We start from the raw sequence: 23,438 nt of genomic DNA, 5'->3' as shown, positions 1-23,438 counted from the left end.
TAAAAAATAAGTACTAGTAGCATGAAAATAGAGACTAACGTTAGTAGGTTAAATGATTAAATGTTAAAACGGCTTGCCAAATGGGCAGAGAGCCAGAACTGCATTTTCACTGGTCACCGGGACATAAAAACTGCATATATAGAAACAGCAATAAAATATAATAAAAATCGCTGAAAAACTTTGATGACTTTGCCCCAAACTAAGGTTTAAAACGCCGTTTTCCCACAGGTTATACTTTACTGCGCATGCGCAAGGGTTCTCTCGCTCTCTGTCGCGCGCGCTGCACAGCTCGCTCTAGATTCCGGGAGATTTGAACTAATTTGCGGGCATAAGCGAGCCTTTATCAATCTGCGGGAGATTCACGGAACTTCTGGGAGACTTGGGATGTCTGATATTTACACAACGCACACCCTTACAAAAATAACCTACAGGAATCCTGCAAGATTTTCATTTTTTCTACAGGAATCCAGCAGGAATTATAAAATCCTGCAGGATTTTTCTCTTGTGTTGCACTGCTGTCCTGCAGGAAGTTTAAAATCCTGCAGAATTTTTTAAAAAAATCTGCAGGAATTATAAAATCCTGCAGGATTTTTCTCTTGTGTTGCACTGCTGTCCTGCAGGAAGTTTAAAATCCTGCAGAATTTTTTTAAAAAATCTGCAGGAATTATAAAATCCTGCAGGATTTTTCTCTTGTGTTGCACTGCTGTCCTGCAGGAAGTTTAAAATCCTGCAGAATTTTTTTTAAAAATCTGCAGGAATTATAAAATCCTGCAGGATTTTTCTCTTGTGTTGCACTGCTGTCCTGCAGGAAGTTTAAAATCCTGCAGGATTTTATAAAAAATCTGCAGGAATTATAAAATCCTGCAGGATTTTTCTCTTTTATCTTGCTGCACTGCTGTCCTGTAGGAAGTTTAAAATCTTTTAAATTTTTAATTTTTTAATCTTTAATTTTTTTTTTTTTTAAATGTTCACGTCTTGTGAGTTACGCTTAGTCCTTGACCATTTGTAATTCAAAGACTGACAAAAATCTGTATTCTGGAATTTACCTCTTAATTTATATGCAATAGATAACTTGATAAAGACAGAGCCAGATTTGATTAGGTTTTCCATGTGACCTGGGGCATTGCATGAAGCACAGTGGGTGGGGATTTCATTACCAAAGAAATATTGGCAGGATGGGTAAATATACTGGACTTCAAAAGTGTCACAGTGAAAAGATTTCATGAACTTGTATGCTATCTGGAACACCATTGGTTGAATCAGGACAGTGGAGATTGATAAGATCTAATAAGTCACTCAAAGCCACTTTGCATGTCGTATGCCTGAGGCTGTATAGAAAGGTGTGATTAAAGGTTTCATATAAGTATGAAATTATAAACATAAATGAGCTAGTTCATGGCTTCTTGACTACAACATGGCCATGAATTAATTTATCACTGAAAATGTTTTTAGGCCAACATCAAAACCTGAATTACTTCAACTCAGGAATAAGCCATGTCTTGTATGATCTTCTCTTTTTAGCGCCTGAAGAAGAAGAAAGAGCAGAATTCTTGCTTATTTGATTAATATCAATATGTAATTATATAATAAGAAAACAATTGCCTAAATAACAGTAATTTGCATATTATTCTGAATTCAGCAACCTATTATATTCTGTGTCCATCGCCTTTTTGTAGCTGCTGAAACAGGTGCCTCTTCATTTAAGTACACTTTATACTCCATTTGCATCCTTCAAAAAGGAACAAGTTAGTGTTATTTCTTTGTAAATATTATAAAGATTTTTTTTTTTTGGTATTATCCTTATAGGTTAAACCAAATTATATGAGAGAATTCAATGACTACAATAACGAATATGGGTATTTATACAATTAAATTAGGAACATAGGATTAGATGTGTTTTTTTTTACAAGGCTATTTTTTAAAGAAAATAAGAATAAGAGTCTTTCACCCTGAAAAAGACGCTCGTATACGAAGAACCGGTAAATGAATCCTTCTAGAGATTCGATTCACTGAGGTGACGTGTATCATTGACGAAAACCGGCGAGACCGTGAGAGTAACATTGTTGTCATGGATACAATCACACGTAGCCGATTCATCATTCAACTGTCACTTTGTATTGTGAAGGTAAGTCGCCTTTTTTATTATATAATTGTATCGTTATAATGCTTTAAATTACTGTTCTGCCATACATTTCTAAATGAATAACACTAAAACGTATGAAAACGTTTTTCTTTCTTCGTTTTTTCTTTTTGTTGTTGTTGCTTCGGCTTATAATGATAACGTTAGGCCGGCGCCTATCAAAAGATTTTTTAATAAATGACTATAAAACATATCTTTATCTGTTGTTAACATATCACATTACTTTGTTTTGTATTTAATCGCTAATAATTGATATTGTACCTTTTGGCTACCTTAGAAAAGTAAAAAGTCTGCACCGGACGAGACCGTGAGAGTCGCTGGCTTGCAGTTAGCTGCTAAAGGTACTGCTACATTGTTGCCCATCAGCTGAGGGCACGATGAATGTGAATGATGAGACTTTAGACTTTTGTGCACATTTGGATTAATATATATTTTATTACTGTATAAATGTATGTATGTTAAATATGTAAGTAAATATGTAGCCTATGTAACTATTTATTTATTTATTTATTTATTTAGAAAATGAACAAAACATGGGTTCTTGGAGAGAGGAGCCTCCCACATATGATATTGTCCCTAGAAAGGACATACTAAAAAAAAAGTTTGAACCTGGAGATGTTGTGGATGTTGTTCATGAAGAGGAAAGTTCCCCAGCCACAGTTATAGATATTGGTGGTAAAAGTTCAGCAAACAAGACAGTCATGATAGATATGTATTTCCTACTATATTTTTCCCTTTAGAGAGCAAAGAAACCCTCAGGAGGAGGATGTTCCGGCGAGGGGAAAAGAAATAGTCAGCCATGTTTGCAAAATGATGCAAAAAGAGTGGCAAAGACAAAAAAATGTACACTCCAACTCGGTCCCCATCTCACTCATCATCTGATCAAGAGCCTCTGGTCAAACATCAAGTAATACATCTTTTAAATACTTAGATTTTTCATTATGCTTTTTAAAATCACAAATATTAATATTGTGTGTCCATCTTTAGGTCATCCACAGAAAGGATAGTATTTTAATGCAGGAAATAAAGAGCATGGACAGTCAAGCTGGAGAGTCTTCAAGCCGAGTAACTCAACTTGAGAAAGAAATTCTCAAATTAAAAAAAGAAAATGAAAATCTAAGAGCACTCAATAAATCTCTGCAACAAGGTATTTTTTCATATCTGTATTTCTTATATCAATTTATCTGTCAGTGTGGTTGTCTGTTAGTAATCTTTTTTCTTTTCTTTATTTTTTTTTTTTTTTAAAGAAATTCTTCCAATGCTCAAGGGTATAACCCGGACCCCTCTTACTCTGTATCAACAACCACAACCGAATGGTTCAAGCCAGAAGAATCTGACTGAAAAGGTGAATAAAAATATATTTTCATGTGGTGTTGTGCAAAATGCTTTTAGATATAGTGTCCCTAACTTTTTTTCTTGACAGACAGGGCTAGGTATTAGTCAAAATGTCCTAACAAGTTGTGGACGGGGTGGCACATCATGTTCTGCCATGGTGAAAGATCTGGTGGTGGCAGTGTTCGGGAGAGACATGTTGGCCATGGGCTGTCCGGAAGAGCTGGCAATGCCAACAAAACCACTATAGCAAAGCCAGCTCTTGACCAGGATAAAGTTGTGATAATCCTGGGTAAGTAAAATGTCCTTCTTTTTTTCTTTACACAAACATGATGTTGCAGTTACAATGCAAAATTGTTATCATGTTTTCACAAGTAGAATTGCATTTACAGACACAGTACAGAAAAAATTTCCGGATGTTCCGAAAAAATTCATCAGGGCAGCACTGAGAGAGAAGTTAAACGATGAGCACAAGTTACGAGCCAGGTAATAATTTGTCATACAAACACACACACACACACACGCTCGCTCGCTAGATCTCTCTCTCTCTCACACACTTTTAAAACTCTTTTTTTTTCAGGAAAACAGTTTAGAGGCTTCAACTAGAGCAACATTTGGCTGCATGCATGTGAATTGGACTCCGCTTCTCTCTGCTCTGACAGTAAAATAAATAAAATAAAAAAACTGTGATAATGTACATTGTTTGTTGTGAAGTTATTTCCCCTGCATGATTCCAGCAGAATACAACTTGCAAAGTCCTGCATAATTACATGTATATCCTGCACAGCAGTCCTACAGGAATTTTGAAAACTATATTTTAAAACCCTGCAGGATATAATTCCTGCAGGATATAATTCCTGTGTGTTTTCCTTCATAAAATTCCTGCAGGTATTCCTTCAGGAAAATGAGCTGAAAATCCTGTAGGAAACCTGCATAATATTCCTGCAGGATTCCTGTAGGTTATTTTTGTAAGGGCACATACACTGCTGCATCAAATCTGCCGCCTTTTCAAACAGTAGCTAACATATTTAAATGTTTCCCAGCTTGACCGTTGAAAGCAGACGATTGGCTGTCCAGCGGGAGCGCATTTCAACAGGCCAGTGAGGCCACGGCAAACAAGCGAACACAATCCAAAACAAAGCATATAGCTAATCGGATATGTCTCACAACTCCAATAGATTCGCAAAAGCCCAGTCTAACAACAATCAATCAAACACCAAAACGCTGCATCAATCGTAAACAAATCGCCAGACCATATCAAATCATCAGCGAACACAAGCAAAGACGTAGCTACCCAATGTCCTACCAGTTCAGCAGCAGCAGCAGCAGCACACGTATCCGAACTTCCGACGACATCTTTCCTGTTGCTTTGAACGTCCAATTGTGCGGTGATTGTTGTTAGCAGCAAACATATCCACAGACGTCGGTCCAAGTCCAAGCGAGAGCAGGGCGAATCTCCGTCAATCAGCGATGCGCCTAATCCTTTCCGTCCAGTAAAAGCGTGAGGGCCTCTTCATTCGTCCAAAGTCGACGCGTTAACGTTCTCAAACAAACAATTTTGTTGACTAACTTGTAGCGGCTCATAGACAAACCAAAGACCGCTAAGGAACTGAGTGGCTAGAATAACTTCTGTGACGCGTTTCTTTGTACAGCTTGCATGATGTTTTATTTTTACAGGCTTGCACGCTTTACACTGTCAACAACATAAGCTCCAGCACTCACTCCCATTCTTACATATTAACACACACAATCAACAGGTGTTTTAACCACACGTAATAAATTACACGGTGTTGTAGTCGAGACCAGCTCACTCGAGTCCGAGTCCAGACCGAGTCACCGAGACAAGAGAGTCGAGTCCAAGTCGAGACCGAGTCACCGAGACCAAAGAGAGTCGAGTCCGAGTCGAGACCAAGACATGTCGAGTCCAAGCTCAAGAATATATAAAAAATAAATTTGGTGCTAACAATGAAATTGGCACCATACCCAAACAGTAAACCAAATATACCATGCAATCACTTTACACTTAGTGGTGTAAAGGTAAATTTATTATGAATGTGACTTACAATTTTTACAATCAGTAAGTGCTCTTTCACAGAAAATTACTGCACACGAATTCTGTGTGGCTCTTATATCAAACTGAATTAGAGATGATAAGGCAGTTGTGCTAGATGCTCCACATCACATCTGACCTGGGTCCTGCTGCATTTGCGTGCCGCGAACATTTTAGTCTTAAGTCATGCGCAGTTGTGCACAAGAAAGTCAGCAATCATTGGACGTTTCAATCAAACAACAATTTAAAGAAATATGATACAGTAATAATCATGACATATTTTGAATGTGACTCGAGAATAAGTCTGAGTCCAGACTCCCAATAAGTTCGACTACGAGTCAATTCCGAGTCAAAATGCACACGAGTCCATGACAAGACCGAGTCCATTAAAATATGGTCTCGAGACCGAGTGCACAACACTGCGACACGCCCATTATCATTTGGTCACATGACTTTCCTTTTAAATGGCTCCTACAAAAAAATATTAATTAATTTTAATATGGTAAATTTTTTACAGAAACTATAAAATATAACATGGCGAACTTATCGTTATAACTTATCCTTATCCTTAAAGGAGATCTCTGGCGAACAGTGAACCTTTGGTCTAATAAACAATCGTTCTCTGAGATTTGTTTTCATGATAATCTAACTCTTTACATTCGATTACCATGAAAACAAATCTCAGAGAACGATTGACTAGGTACCGATGTTTTATTAGACCAAAGGTTCATTGTTCGCCGGAGTTCTCCTTTAAGTCCTTATAACTACTTTGCAAATCATTTACTGTAATGTAATTTTTTTTGAGCTCCTAAAAATTAATTGTACACAAATACATAACATCTAGAGGGTTTTTTTTACTTTACTTGTTAGAAAATTACTGGATTGTGTGTGAAAACTGGGGGTAAGGAACATATGCACAAATAAAACAGCAGGAATTAGATTTATTAGTTGGTACATTTATTCACATAAATGGTGTCCAAAAAAGTAAACGCACAACACATATGTATGACAAAGCAAAACATGTACATTTTTACAGATATAAAATATTCAGTGACACAAAAATCCTAAATCTTCTTTGAAATCTGTGACCATCACAGATCAATACAAGACCAAAAGTAAAGATCTAACTCATTAAGAGAAGGTAGAAAACATTTCCTCGTGTCAGTATGGAAAGTCTCCTGTGTCTGTGGGTTGGAATTCGCTGGTTTTCTTCATCAAGGCAGCTTTGACAGCACTTATCTTCCCATCCAGCTCAGCCAGACTATAGTTCTGTGAAAACAAGAACGTTGTCATCAGTTAAAATGTTCTCGCTGAACAGCAGGACCTTCGAATATTTTCCCCTCAATGAATAATGCATCAGTAATGGAACTTACCTGCGACATTGAGGCTTTAGGTCGTTTGTGTGAGTAATTCTGTGGGGAAAAGGAAATAAAAGCATGAAATGAATGCTGATTTATATGAACAATGCACATCAGTCGTCATTCAACAAAACGGCAAAGCATTTATCTCAATATCAGTCTCTTACATGTTCCGTTTTTTTCCACACACACACACATATATATATATATAAGAAAATGGCAGGGGGGTGAGGGTTTAATGGCAACCAAAACAATAAATTGAACCAAGGACACCCATGAGTGGACAGAAACGGCACATGATTAGAGTATGAAACAGATGTCCTTCAGCATCACTCAATCACCGCCAACAGACCCGAGCTGCTATAGACTTACACTGATTAATAGTATTAAGTGGGGGCCATCGGGATTCTTTCTGTCACCCAATGGCCCTTTCATTTATTCTGTCCATCTCTTTTTATCTATTACCCATAATTTATCTTCATTTTAATCACTTTTCAGTGTGCATATGGACCCACTTGGCAGATACATGATATCCGCTCACCCTGGTCAGCAGAGTTCAATTAATTCATTCGACTTGCTGAAAGCTGCACCACAAACTAAGAAGATCAGCATATTTGACGGCACTCAAAGTCCCACTTTACAGGCGATATGCACACACAGACACACACACACATTGTAAAGGACATGGAAATCAGCTAGCTTTCAGCCCAGCACTGAACTAAGTGAAGCTGGTGTGAGGAGGCGTAGAAATGGTTCAAGAGCACTTACTCAGCTAACTTTGATGGGCTACAATCTGACAGGGATAACAAATTCTGAAGTGAGGGAAAAAATATCACTCATATCAGCTTTTAATGGTTCTGAAGAACTCTCTGGCCGACTGTCGTGAGCGCCGGAGGAAACGCATAAGTGAGAAGTCTTCAGCGTAACAGATAGTCAGTGTAAAAACAAACAGAGGAACCAGTGACACAAACTCGGCCTAATTGCACAAAAAAAGGGTTCATAAGAAGTCATATCTTTTTAGCATATATACGTATACTTGCACTACTTCAAATGTTTTGAGTCAGTTAGACTTTATTGTTTTTTAAAAAAGTCTCTTATGCTCACCAAGGAGTTTTTTACATTTTATATTTTATTATAATTGAAAATGTAATTTATTCCTGTGACTGCTTAATTTTCAGCATTATTACTCTAGTCTTCAGGGTCACGTGATCCTTCAGAAATCATTCTAAAATGATTTGCTGCATCAATGTTGAAAAGTTGTACCATTTTTTGATTAATGAAAAAGTTCAAAAGAACAGCATTTATTTGAAAAAGTTTTTACTGTCACTTTTGATCAATTTAATCTGTCCTAACTGAATAAAAGTAGAAAGAGTAAATAAATCATATTTTACAGACCCCAAACTTTTGAATAGTAGTGTATAATGCACCACCATTTCTAGTGTATTTCCCACCCTTTCTCTGACCCTGTGACGTTAAGAAATGTCCCTCTGCATGTAACATGAGCAACAGTGCTTTTCTTCATAAGATTCTGCCTTTGCATTGTGACAGATTCATAAAACTATCTTCACTCAAATTTGCCACATTAATGAAATGGCTGGGGTAATAATCATTCCGTTCAAGTGAAACGATCAGTCATTAAAAAACGTTTAAGTTTTATAAGCTCAAATGCTCACCTTGCTCTGCATTTGTGACTCTCCTGTTCGAACTCGTTCATCAAAATGAACGAATATTTTATCGAGTCATTTGGTTCATTCAACAAATGAAATGAACAAATTGACTCGGAAAAAGATTCACACAGAACAGAGCAATGCGAGCATTGAGCTTATAAAACGTGAGCGATCGTTTCGCTTGATAAGACCCTTATTCATCATCTGGAATCGTTTAAAGCCCTTTAAACAGTTTGCAGTTTGCACTGAAACTGTCTTTTGGACTTTGAACCGTTTGGTGCCCAGTAAAAGTGCATTATATGGAGAAAAATCCTGGAATGTTTTCATCAAAAACCTTCATTTATTTTCGACTGAAGAAAGAATGACATGGACATCTTGGTTTGCCATGGGGGTGAGTAAATTATCAGCAAAAGTTTTTTTTAAAAGTGATCTACTCCTTTAAGCAATGCAATTTAATTCGAATTAATTTACTAAATCTCAAAACATTGCATGAATATCACTTTGTATGTGAAAGTTTTAATCTTTAGATTATTTACATGCTTATGTCTTGTTAGTCATTTTTCTCTATTAATCTTATAGAATATAAACACACTGTGATTAGACAGTGGAATATAGTCTTTGATGTTGTGATTCGTTAAAAAAAAAAAACTAGTTCTCTGTGTTCATAAGTTACTGTGGATGGTCAAAGAGCATGGAACTTGTAGAAAGAAACCCCTAAGATGAACAAACTAATTCAATATCTGATCATCCACTCCTCCAACAAACAAGGACACACACACACACACACATTCTCTATCTCTCTTTTCCCACCACTTACTGTGGAGTGGAAGTACTCAGGCGAAAGACCCTCGAGCTCCAGAATTCGATCTTCAAGTTTCTTTAGCCGCTGATAAACGCTTTGAGGAACTGGACCTACTAAGAGACAGATACAGTAGAGTTAGATGACAAACTAGCATTTATCTGTCAGCATACACTGAGGACTACGAAAAATAGTCCAATTAAATACAACGTCAACTACATTAAAGGGGCTATATGTAGAATGCAGGAACCTGTGTTATTAGTGAGACCGGTGGCTATTAAGTGAACTGCATCCAGCAACTTATTGCTCATGATCACACTTGTGCACACCTAATGTACAAGAGACTGAACGTGATTCAAGGCCTTGATATCTACTCACAGCCAAGTTCTTTTTCGCTTCTTTGCTTAGAATTAGAAATACCTTTGCAGCAATATATCGTTAACAACATCCACATGTGTCCATGCTGCTGAGAGCTAGATGAATATGTAAATATGTGCTGTGATCTTGCCTCTCAATAACAAAAACACAACAAAAATAATAGCGGTGAGAAAACCGCAGTTAAGAAACAATCTGATCATAGGGATGTTGATATGTTCCCTGCAGTGCTGGCAATTCAGTGGCATCATGTCAACAGATGAGGTAATTAATAAATTACACTGTTGTGATAGTTTGATTAAAAAAGTATATTTGAGACTGTAGACTACAGATCTGGCAATGTGAGACTAGGCTTGAATTAATCCCATTTCTTAGCATGACACATTGACATGACGGTACAGAATATCTCTTTCAGCATTATCCTGAACATAACTACCCATTTCATAGAATGGAAGAGATACTTTTGGTAGCGTGTTAAGTCACATTCGGCACACCTGGCAAAGACCGTCAGAGTCCTTCACAAAATAAATCAGTATACTATACAGGCTTTCAGACAACCTAGGTAATCGAGGAAGTTCTCATTTCAAGCTGTTGACACATTGGCAGTAAAAAAATATATTCATATATATGAAAATTCTTACATTATAGCCCCTTTAAGACAGTGAACTTTCTCTAGCTCTTCTATTGATCCTTACCTGGTGGAAGTTTCAGGTGAGATTCCATGTTACGGAGCCTCTCCTCAATGACAGGGTTTCCACAGTCTCGGCTGATGGACCCCTGCTGCTGGTCTCCTAACTCAGGATGTGCCCCTCTGGTTTGAGGTCCGTATGTATTTATAACACGCGTCACTGCAATAGCAAACAAACACTAATTAATGCCCCACAAATCGACAGATCATACAGATATTATTAATCTAGAATGTGAGTGCAAGTACTTAAAACACTAAACACAGAGTGTATAATCATTTAATATTTTAATAATAAAATATATATATATATATATAATATATATATACTGTATATATATATATGAAGAGTTCAGATGCAAAAGCCTCTAAATGCCGTTTGAAATTTTCTTCTTTAATGATGATTTTTTATCAAACTTGTATATTTAAGTTCAGTAATTTCACTTAAATGACAATTAATAGGTAATCTTCATTGCCATTTAAGTGAAATTACTGAACTTAAATATACAAGCTTGATAAAAATTATAATTTTACAAGAAAATTTCAAATGGCACTTAAGAGGCTTTTGCATCTGAACTCTTCATATATATATATATATATTCATAATCTGTATTTATTGCCATTATTTCCTACAACAAATTTTCTGTTTGGAACATGTTTGTAAAGTTAGGGCATGTTAAAAAGTTAGGGATTTTTTAATATTTTTATATACTTTAAAATACAATTTATTCCTGTGATGGCAAAGCTGAATTTTCAGCATCATTGCTCCAGTCTTCAGTGTCACATGATCCTTCAGAAATCATTCTAATATGTTGATTTGCTCCTCAGGAAACATTTATTATTATTTTCACATTGAAAATGCTTAATATTTTGTGGAAACGGTGATACATTTTTCAGGATTCTTTGATTAATATAAAGTTGTTGTTTTTTTAACAGCATTTATTTAAATATATGATTAATTCAGTAAATAAATAAAAGTATTAATTACTTTCAAACAAAAAAAAAATTGAACAAAATTTGAACAGCAGACTTGAGTTTCCATATAATGAGAATGAACAAGCATCTAACCTTTGACGTGACTCTTGAAACCAGGATATGGTGTGAAGACTGCATCAGTTCTTGCACAGCTGTCTTCTATAGACCACATAGGAAAAGAATGTTAGTTTGTAGAGTTTCTGCAAAAAAGTATATATTTTATAAAAGAAATATCATATAATGTCTGCTTTAATGATTAATTGCTCATATATGATAGTAAACACCCCATAGGTGAACAAAGCAAATGACCTGATTTGGTAAAAAATAAAGAGCTTTTAAGATCTGGTTGAATTTGGAGGATTGAGTCTTAGATGACGTGACCTCACAACCGTGGAAATCAGCACTCTTACAAACATTGGCAATTGCCGTGCAGTATTCCTCTGACCACCCCCCATTCTCACCCTGATTGCAGTCGATCACGTTGCAAAACTCTCGCACATTGTTTTCATTGATCTCCAGCTGTTTGCGCTCTATAAATGCAGATATCCTGCGTTCAATCTGAGAAAATGAGTGTGAGAGAGAGAGAGAGCGCAATGAGGGTCAGGCTGATGAGCTATTGAAGAAGAAAAAAATCAATCCACTGTCTTCTTTTTTGCTGTTTAGTTTTAATGAGGAACACTAGGCCATATGGGCAGCTTGACTAACAAATGACCGCAGTGGACACAATTATTCCAAAAATCAAAATATTTCTCACACGCAACCAATTCAGATAGTTGTGATTTGCTTGGGCCTTTTATTACAGTCACTGTAAATAAATAAGCAATAAAAATGAGGGCCTCCTTGTCCTTCGCCCACATGCAATTTCAGCATGTAATGAACATCCACTTCATAACGTTGCAAGGACCAGGACCTCTCATAGGACTCTCAAAGTGGGTGGCTATTTGTTTCTCTCTGAAGGAAAGCAGGCGGCGAAAGAGCCTTACGTTCATTCTCAACTGTCTGTTCACAGATAGCAATTCACACTCCCTATGACTGGCCAACTGGGGCAGATTATATGCAAATAATAAATAGTCACTGTCAAACAATCAACTTTAATTGTGCTTGGGAAGAGATTGCTTGAATCCATCCAAAATGTGAATGTTTGGTACAACGATAATCATTGGTAAATACAAATAAAACCAGCTTAATAGCAGCTTAACTGTTCAACTAAATGGACAGAGTATTATATTTTATAGCAGGCAGCATAAAAACAAAGGTTTTTTTTTTCTTCAGTTTTTATTTATTACTATGCTCACTCTTCTTCATGGGAATATAAAGTTACAATGTAATAAAAATCTATAAACATTATATACACAATATTTTGTGTAGTGTTATGTTTGAGGTTTTACCTCAGATTTAGCAGCCTTGATCTGCACATTATCATCAACTTGAGTTTTGTTACGATCCTCAAGGACAATGCAGTGGTCAGATGAAGGAGCAACATGCTCAGAGTCAACCAACATCTGCTCGGACGTATCTGCTCTTTCTTTCCTATCACTGTTGCCTGGATTGGAGTGACTTTCAGAATCCACCATTTGCTTCAGATTTTCAGACACTGACTGAAAGAATCAGAAAGTTAATGACAAGTGAAGTGGTAACACAGACAGCTCTCCTGTGCCTTGCTCCATCTTTCAGTTTTCAATGTGTATTCATAATGACTAATTATGTCTTAGGCAAACAAACATGGGATAGTGAACAAAATGGTCATTATCTCAAAATAGGGTGATCAGAACTTGAAGCAGTTTTGGAGGAGAGAACCATTTCTGGGATTATTTTGCAATAACAACTGCACATATTTCCACTTATGGACCTTATTCTGGGCAAAATGTCATTTTTCAAAACTTTAAACAAGGCTGTAAAGGATAGATGTGCAAACAGCTAAATTATCAACACAATTAGTACAAGCATTGGTAAATTTAAGGTGACGAAGTTACACCTTACTACATGTACTTAGTAATATCAGTTTTATTTAAATGACCAAGTTTTAAATGTAGTAACTAAAGTTAAATACTTGGGTCACATTATTAGAAATGACTTAAATGATGATGATGACATACAGCGACAGTGTTGTAAGCTGTATGGACAAGCTAACGTGTTGGCTCGTAAATTTTATATGTGTACAGAAGATGTTAAAATATCTCTGTTTAGGGCATACTGTACTTCTCTCTATACAGCTCACTTGTGGTGTAAATATTCTAGAGCTAAAATGAAAAAGCTCCAGGTGGCATATAATGATGCGCTTAGAATTTTGCTTAGGGTCCCGAGGTGGACAAGCGCAAGCCAGATGTTTGTCTCCAACAGTGTTCCCACTCTACATGCTTTATTACGGAGGTATATGTACAGTTTTATGTGTCGGCTGAGTGACTCAAAAAATAGCATCATAATGGTGCTAAGTAATATCACATTAAGTGATACAAGGTATTTTTCCTGTTTCTGGAGGCAGTGGAATGAAAGCTTATATGTTTTTTAAGAGAAATGTGTATGTTGTCTGTAAATTGATGTCTGTATGTATTGTTCTTGTTCTACTCTGTTTGTTTTTGATATGGACCCATTGGTCTGAAATAAAGAGTAAATTAAATTAAATTAAATTAAATTATCAGTAACTTATGCATAATTACAAGTAACTAACCCTAAAGCCTAACTGTACCTCCTATAGTATGTACATGTAGTAAATTATATCACTCAGTACTTATTTGAGTAAGTGCGTAACTGTCATCACCAAACATAAAGACAGTGTAACCCAAGCATTGCCTATCCTCCACAGTCTTGTTTCCATTTAAAAAAAGACATTTTAATGGACATGATAGCACTATTTGTGTGTCTATTTACCTGTAATTTGGAGATGTGCTGTTGTAAACAGGCGTACACATGAGATGGCTGAAGCTCAGAGACATTGTGGACATTGGCACTTATGCTCAACACTTTCTCACCCACTTTTAACTGGAAAACACGAGAAAGTTATTTGTTATTCATTTGCTTTTAATGGGTATCACTGTTGAAAAAAATACTAAACCAGCCTGGTCAGTTTATTGAATTTAGAGGCATTAAAACCAGCACCGATCAGCTGGACCAACTGAGACCGTAAAGCGACCGACCTTGTTAGTGGTCTTTCAGTAGGAATATTAGTATTAACATATAACGTTACATTAATTTTTACGACAAGGGTGATCTGGTTACTTAGGAAAAAACGAAATGTTAATGAGACTTAAAAGGCAGGCTATTTTCAAATAACTGTTATGTGCTAGCACATTGTGATATCCAAGTTTTTACATCCCTGTTTTAAAGCGCATCATATTTGCACAAACCTTTGCGCCAAGCTCAGCGAGTGACTCGATAATAGAGCCAATGCAGTCTTTGAATACACCCCGGTGTCCACCATGATGTGAAATCTGGCTGCTGCGCTGCTCCTGTTTACTTTCTGCACGCGCATTGCGTCTCTCTCCGTCCGCCGCCATCACACTTCCGCTCTTGACGGCAGCGCTGATTGGACTATCCCGCTCCTGTATAATATGACCTCACTTCCGCTAGGAATATACTTTTTTTTTTTTTTTTTTACAGTAGGCTACATATAGATAAACATAGAAACAAAGCAGATAAAAATATGATACACAGATACAGATGTGTTGGCAAAAAAAAAAACAACAACAATGTAATAAATGTACTCCTTAAGAGGACACAAAGGATGAATGTCAGAGATTCAGTTTTCACTGCTTTAGCTTTGGATAGTGTCCATATGCTTGTCTAGATAATCTTTGAGCAGGGAAATGAGAGGTTTAGAGCCTGTAAATTTTTGTTTGTGTATGAAATCTAGTTAGTATGAAACACAAATTATGTAGTATTGTATCCCTGTATGCTCGTTAATAATAATTTTAAAACTGAATGAACAGCCACTTACAAAAAAGATGGACAACGTTAACAAATGTGAGCAGCATTTCTCTGTGTGGGTTGCCAAAACAACTGAATGATATCTTCACACGAAGAGTGACAAAAACAGCAAGTCTCTTCAATGTCTGATGTATATTTCCAAAGAAAGTCTTTGGTCGGGTCGGGTAACACTTGTGATACTTTATTGGTAAGCAGATACTAATGAGACAAAGACAAGACCATATTTTTTTAGAGGGAACTTTTTCTTCAATATTATTCTAATATGGTAGAGCTCTGATTTTATTGTATTTATTTTTTTGTTGCTCTTGTATCAATTATGTTTAAAGAGTAAGTACATGGCCATGGAGGTTTATAACCTTGCAGCATGAAAGACACTGCAGATGGAATGTCATTGAAAACAAAATGCATCATAGGAATTATATAGGCCTACATCTATATAAAATCTGAATAATTGTAAATTCTGCCATGCGAGTTAAAAAGCTGTCCAACTAAAAAAAGTTTGTTTTTGAACCAGTTGTCAAAGAAAAGTGATTTATTCTTGTAGAGAATATCCTTAGTGTTCCATAAGTAGTATCCGTGCAGAGATAAGTTGTGTTTGTATGTTAGGGACCAGGCCAAGAGCATCTGCTTATGGAAATTAGAAAATTTAATACGCCGATACTGATCGTGGTTCAAAAATGTTGACAGCAAAACAGATCAAGGGTCATTTTACTTTCATTTAAATTGTTTGAAAATTCTTATTTTGTTTTACATTTATTATATGCATTCTTCTGTTTCATTCTGTTGTGTTTTTATTATGCCATATTTGACAATTCGTCCACATTATTGTCCATAATATTTTTTAGAACATGTGGTGCTATGACCCGATCTCACGACCAAGTCGTACGAATTCGACGAATGATTAAAAAGTGGCTAATTCGTAACAATTCATACGACCTCACTCGTACGAATTAATACGATTTTGCTAAATCGTACATATTTTACGAATTGGCCAATTCGTATGAATTCGTACGAATGACCTACCCCTTACCCCGCCCCTAAACCTAACCATCACGTGGGTTTAGACAAATCACGAATTAGTACGAGTGAGGTCGTACGAATTAGTACGAATTAGCCACTTTTTAATCATGCGTCGAATTCGTACGAATTGGTCGTGAGATAGTGTTGGTAGTACACCACATTTGTAACATTGCGAGTAGTACACCACATTTTGTATTTTTAGTTACATTGTATTTTTTGTTGCATATTTGTAAGTGCCACATCTGTAAAGCCTACATTTTTATCATGTATACCCTTCTGTATCAAACACTATAATATAGGCTATTGTAAGCTATATGAATATGATATGATAATTTGGTAACAATTTATTTTATTGTGTTCTTGTGACACGTTAATATTGTACTTATTAAATTATGCCAAATTACAAGCAACTTTAGTAAGTAGATGTTGTTAACATGTTTTTTATGTATACCGTAAAATTAACATGTGACAGCAAAGTTACTGTCACATTTGACACATTTAATGCAATGAAACTATTAAAGAATTAGTTCACCCAAAAAGGAAAATTATCCCATATTGACTCACCCTCAAGCCAGGTGTATATTTTTTTCTTATTTCTTCTTTCAGCCAAAAACAATCGGAGTTAAGTTATTTTGGGTGAACCAAACCCTTTAAAATATATACATATATTTTTAATCTTATGGACCCCAAACAGCCATTTATTTGAGTTATTGGACTGTAACAAAACAAAGTGTAAATGATACTTTTTACAGCCTTTTTTGCAGTGTCAAATATTTTATAACTTATAATCCACATATCTTTTTAGTGTAAAATGAGTAATAATAATGCAATAATGCAGAAAACAGTTTTCATAGCCAGTTAATATTATTTATAATATACCTTTTCTATATTGGTCAACGAGGTCTGGTTTGTTTTGAGTCATGAAGACATTACTCTTCTTGTTAATCACATCCCCTGTCAATCAAAGTAGCATCAACTCGGTTGAGCTTGTATATTGTGGCCAAAAATGTGACCTTTAAGACAAACTGAAGGGTTTTGACATTGGTTCAGTATCCCTCATATTCAACGTCAGACGTTTCACTCTTTAGGGAATATTGTCAGATTGTGCTCGGCACTCAAAGTTTTTCTTCCAGGGAGCGTTGTGAAAGGCAGGCTGCCCGTTTATAGCAATACTGACTGTCAAACAATAGTGTAAGGGCAATAGGGATGGGAAGCTGCTCACAATGGAGCTCTTTTCTGTCCCGAGAAAGTGTGGGAAAATCTCCCTCGTCTATTCATACATTTTTTCTTCTTTTTTTTCCATATAATGAGGAGACTGATGAACGCAACAACTGAGAAAAAGAACAATTGCCATCAATGACAAAGCACAAGTGCTCGATGCTGAACCCTGTAATGTCTTCTGGAAGGGTTAATCATTTTAGGAAGGGTTTTGGAGACAAACCTTTCAGCTCCAGTCCTTTCTGTGGCGCTCTTTAATTCCTCCAGTTGGAAGAGAACTGTAACACTTGACATCCTCTTACACTCTGTGCTGTTTGAGCATATTCCCACGCAGCAGGACACATCAAGACAGTGGCTCTAAGAGAAACCGGGTTTTTAGTTTAATACATGTAGAAACGTGCTGATATATATACTGTACACTCAATATGTATTTAATGCATTTACAAATCTAATTTATTCTTGTGATGACACCTGGATTTTCAGCATCATTGATCCTTCTCAAATCATTGATGCTCAATAATCCTTCATTATTAATATTATCAATGTTGAAAAAAAAATTGTTGCCTAATAAATGCATGAATAAATTTCATAAATGTTGAACTTTCAAAGAATCCTGAAAAAACTACCACCATTTCCACAAATACATGAAGCAGCACAACTGTTCTCAACATTGATAATATTAAGAAATGTTTCTTGCGCACCAAATCAGCATATTAGAATGATATCCATCCATCCATCCTCCCATCCCATTCATCCAACCCATCCATGCATGCATCCATCCATCCATCCATTCATCAACCATCCATCCATCCATCCACCCACCCACCCATCCAACCCATCCCTCCATACACCCATCCATCCATCCACCCACCCATCCATCCATCCACCCACCCATCCATCCATCCATCCATCCATCCATCCATCCATCCATCCATCCATCCATTCATCCAACCCATTCCTCCATCCACCCACCCATCCATCCATCCATTCATCCATCCACCCATGCATCCATCCATCCCTCCATACACCCATCCAACCATCCATCCATCCATCCATCCAACCCATCCCTCCAAACATTCATCCCTCCACTCATCCATTCATCCATCCATTCATCCAACCCATCCATCCATCCACCCATCCATCCATTAATCTAACCCATCCCTCCATACACCCATCCATCCACCCACTTATCCACCCACCCATCCATCCATTCATCCAACCCATCCCTCCATACACCCATCCATCCATCCACCCACCCATCCATCCATCCATTCATCCAACCCATCCCTCCATCCACCCACCCATCCATCCATCCATTCATCCATCCACCCATGCATCCATCCATCCCTCCATACACCCATCCAACCATCCATCCATCCATCCAACCCATCCCTCCAAACATTCATCCCTCCACTCATCCATTCATCCATCCATTCATCCAACCCATCCCTCCATCCATCCATCCACCCATCCATCCATTAATCCAACCCATCCCTCCATCCATCCCTACATCCACCCATCCATCCATTAATCCAACCCAACCCATCCCTCCCTTCATCCATCCATCCAACCACCCATTCATTCATCCAACCCATCCCTCCATACATCCATCCATCCATCATACTTTTTTCTTATATCTTTTGTTTTTAATAATACTTTATCATTAAACATAGTCTAACATTCGCTTAAAGTCCCCCTGAGGTGTAAATCAAGCATTAAGACAAACCATGTACAAATTCATAAGTCAACACTGAGTAATTTCCCCTTAAAACTATGGTGAACCAAAGACGAATGGTTTGAAATCACTGGTGTTTCTGACGTCACAAACTACCTTGTAACCAATCGCGTAAACGTGTGATCGTCAAAGAGTGGATTTTTTTTTTTTCAAGGAAAAAACTTTTATGTCATTACAATGTCATTTTGGTGATCAAAGGATAAAATGATTGACGGGACTTTATTGTACTTTATCCATCCATCTCTTAACTTCTCAGCTCAGACATGTTGTTCGTCGAGTGATTAACAGGCCATTTCTTTTTTCTTTCATATATTGTTTTCAATAATACTTTATCATTGATCATGGTCTAACATTCGCTTAACATACCTGTGAGCACCACTGTTTACACTCAAAAATGACCCTTATTGACATTCAAATAACAGCCAGTACTTACAAACAATCTTACTCTCTAAATATCTGATTGTGGTGGTGTGTATTCAGTGAGATAAGCGGCTACTCTGTGTCTCATTTACACTGGAAAAACATGGAAAGTTTCTGATGCTGAGTGACCAATTACAGGCATTTGACGTTTACGGAGCAGGATTTTGATCTCTTGTCGGAGAAAAATATTGTTGGTGGTCAGGTCAGTAGAAGGTACGAGTCATCAGTTTCCAGTTATATTCTTTTTTTACCCAGAAACGGTGAGCAGAATGTGCAGGGCCAGATCTACATTATTGTTTCACCTATTTCCTGTTCAACTGCATCTCTTAAAATGCCTTTGCCTTTGTGTCTCATCCTTTCTTTCTCTCTGGAGCGTAAAGGAGTACATGAAGAAAAAAAAAAACGAAGTCGGTGGGGAGTCTGAAAGAACCTGAAAGAGAGAGGAAGAGGACCATTCAATTTAGAAATATCTAAGACCCACCTAATATGTAGTGACCTCAGGTGCTTTCATCTATTTGCTGTACACATAGTGTTCAGATTTAGAAAGGAAGTAGCCCTATATGCCATGTTTTCATTTCTTCAAAGCAACCTATAAGGTACACCACATCTTCCTGTTCAAATCTATAAGAATACTGGCAACATAAGTATATTTCTGATGCTGTTCTATAGAAGCATGTAACAATTTGTGCAGAATTTTCTACATGCCTCCAGAAGAATTGGTATTTTGTAATTAAAATAATGGAAATGATACTGACATGAACAACAATACCTCATTGTGAAATGAAAACACGAGTGACAGAACATTCTGTTTCTATTGTGATTGATGTATTTATTGTAATGATGCAAAAGTCACAGTTTAATAACTCATAACTTGTATGTGTTTTGTTATTTAATCATTTCTTCTTGTTTACAGAACAGAGATTCTCTTACCAATATCTTAATGGTGTATTGTTGTGATGTTGTGACATCATCCTGTCAAATGAGAGGGTTTTTCAAAACATTTATCCAAAGAGACTTACATTGCATTTTATCGATTCTTTTGTGTGGCTAGCATTAGGTTCTAGTATTTGAGATAACGAACACTCTAAAATATACTTGTTTTAACCCAATTTTTCCCACCCTTCAAAAAATAGGCCTAATATTTGTTTATTTAGTATGGTTAAGCATCTTTGAACTTATCATCGGTTATGCAACCTTATCATACCAGACATACACTATGTGTTATTTCTGGGTCGTTCCCCACCAGGTTTAACATTAACAAAATTAACAAAATGTTCCCCTATATGCCTATTTACAACACTGTATTCTGTGGTGTATATATAGATAAACACAATTTGATCATCAAAAAACTGCCATTTTTCTTTCTTGTGTGACGAGTCAATTTTGTAGAAGTGCCTTAGCTATTGTCTTGTAGTCCACACACAGACAATTAGCAAACATTACAATTATTTCTCGACTAATGAAAGTCAACCGTACTTTTTAAGAGTTTAATTGAAAATCCATCTAATACCGTTCTGCCTTTTATCGAGGGGGATTTGCTCCCAGAGCCTTGCTAAGTTTTCTCGCTCCTTGTCTCATAACTCCCCCTCGGCCCCCGCTCGCAGGAAGCTGCACCTGTCACCTGGGGGCCCCTGCCTGCACTCAGGATACATTTACATAACCTCATTTAGCAGTTCACAAATCAGAGCCATTAAGAGCTGCTAACAGGAACCAAGGGTTCTAATTTAGCCTGCCTTTCACAGTGGGAAAATTGGGCAGCTCAGGCCTACAAATAAAGACTCAGGTCTTGGCTTTGATTGTTGATTGTGATGGTAAATGTGCGGATGATTAGAGCAGATTTTCCCCTTTATTGATTTTCTGCCAAAACACAGCATGCCACAGTCCTGCACTAGGAAGCTAACTCGGATCGGGAGAGGGGGGCAAAAGCTTGAGACGAGGGCAGGGGTCTGCGTGATCACGTGGCAAAAGGTCTTTGCACACCACCGCCGTAATACTGTATATGAAATTGCAAGATGGCAAACGCGAGGCTGTGAATGAGAGATTAATGAGAAGCTTAAAATATTAAGTTCCATGTTTCCCCAGGTGACCATTCATTGGGCTCAAAAAGAGCAACGTCAACATTGCCAGCAAGCGAATGCGTTTCCTTCTCAAGCAACACTGAAGCGATATAAATGAAGTAGGAAATCAAGTGGAGCATGTTGGGCTTTATTAGATATTATAATATTTAGACACACTGTACAACATTTCAAAGCTAATCGGATCAGCATGATATTGTTCTCATGGTTTAAATCTCTTTTAAGAAAAGTGTATGAATTTGCTAACTAAGTTTTGCTATAACATTATTGCTTAAACTTCTTCATTAACTTATCTTCGTCATTCTAAACCTTTATGACTTTCAGTCTATATTTCATTTTTGTCTATCAAATTTTTGACAATGCTGTCTTGGACGCCATTGACTTTCATTTTACAGACAAAAAGAAAATGTTTTCTATTGTACAACACATTTTTTTTTTTTAAATATCTTTGTATTCTGAAGGGAAAAGCAAGTCATTTTGAAAGGAAATGATGATAGGCAAAACTGTATAACCAATAAATTACACAAAAGATGCTGCAACTATCCATCCTATGCTATCCGACAAAATTGTGACTGAATGTCCTAAAGTGGGATAGTCTGAAATTAATGGAAATATCTTAAACAGTAAAACGTACTTATGAACAAAAGCATTCACATGATATCAATGCTCTTTTCTGTTTCACAGTGATTGAAGTCATTCTAATTCATAAATGCATTTTGTTGCCACCATGAATCCACCCCATGCAGACTTTTTTTCCTGGAAAGAACAGCCGTGCAATCATGTGGATGATTTTAGCTTTAACCCCTTTCATTTACCATTCATCAGATAAACTTCAGCGTGTCACTATACATAGCTCATGTCAAGTATGCTTACTCGAAATGGCTCTCAATCGGCAGTCGATTTGGCAAAGATCTTCTTATAATATGAAAGAGCTGATTCAAACTTACACGTGTTCACTGCCAAACTGGTGAATCTGAAGGTGTCTGGAGTGTTTGTTGTCTTAACGGGCAGAGGAACTTCATTAGCCGAGTCATGGAGCCCTTTCCATTCCCTGTTTTGGATACATAGTGAAGCTGTGGTTTGGTGCCATGTGTGGATGCCATGCCAGCAATGTGATGCAGAAAATAAAAAAAAGCAATGTCATCCTCAATAATGGTTGAAGCTATAGATAGAGCAGAAGATCTGGCACCATCATGGATGTGACATCAATTTGGATGTGACAATCAGGCATCAGAGCCACTACAAACACAATGGTATAATTCCAGACTGCTATAAACCACTGCTATAGCAGTTTATAGTGAAAGGCTTATGTTATGATCAGACATTTCGACTTAAATCTCCCAAGCCACATAATGGGGAATGCAGTCGCCATTAAGCTATAACGCATTACGCTGTCATTCTCTGCCTTTGAAAACGATGGAGCAACAAACAACTGTTGTTGTCCCTGCGGCAGCATCCCGTTTAAATTAGCTTTAATGAGCATGTAATTGCTGGGAATAGACTGAGCAGACCAGAAGCAAACAAGGTTTCTAATTGATTTGCATTTCTCTTCTTTTTTGTGAGCAGGCGCTCATTGTCCAGGCGCGCTATTGATCGGCTACTGTGTATCGCCCCGCATGTGTTTCCCTTCATTAACTGATAACGGGTTACTGATGACTCCCATCC

General features: G+C 37.0%; 1 protein-coding gene and 1 long non-coding RNA gene across 3 annotated transcripts; one reads left to right on the top strand and one right to left on the bottom strand.

Annotated features, from left to right (window-relative positions):
* Positions 1-960: 960 nt before the first annotated feature.
* Positions 961-4,155, top strand: LOC120476334 (uncharacterized). 2 transcript variants are annotated; one of them, XR_016146714.1, is made up of 8 exons: positions 961-2,125; positions 2,418-2,481; positions 2,881-3,047; positions 3,128-3,287; positions 3,388-3,485; positions 3,564-3,764; positions 3,865-3,958; positions 4,053-4,155. It is a non-coding gene; the product is annotated as an uncharacterized LOC120476334 (long non-coding RNA). The 2 variants fall into 2 exon arrangements; XR_016146713.1 differs by having other exon boundaries at positions 962-2,481.
* A 2,288-nt stretch (positions 4,156-6,443) lies between these two features.
* Positions 6,444-14,902, bottom strand: mbip (MAP3K12 binding inhibitory protein 1). Its single transcript, XM_039667317.2, has 9 exons — positions 14,726-14,902; positions 14,250-14,360; positions 12,770-12,979; positions 11,843-11,939; positions 11,475-11,540; positions 10,417-10,569; positions 9,365-9,462; positions 6,896-6,934; positions 6,444-6,791 (listed from the first exon to the last, which is right to left on the bottom strand). The coding sequence occupies exons 1-9, from the start codon at positions 14,873-14,875 to the stop codon at positions 6,684-6,686; spliced, it is 1,032 nt and encodes a 343-aa protein (XP_039523251.2). The 5' UTR covers positions 14,876-14,902; the 3' UTR covers positions 6,444-6,683.
* Positions 14,903-23,438: the final 8,536 nt, after the last annotated feature.

This window comes from Pimephales promelas, chromosome 15 (genome assembly GCF_988280905.1).
Source record: "Pimephales promelas chromosome 15, fPimPro1.hap1.1, whole genome shotgun sequence".
Taxonomy (NCBI): domain Eukaryota; kingdom Metazoa; phylum Chordata; class Actinopteri; order Cypriniformes; family Leuciscidae; genus Pimephales; species Pimephales promelas.
The sequence above is the reverse complement of the archived record's forward strand: the minus strand, read 5'-3'. Positions and strand labels throughout refer to the sequence as shown.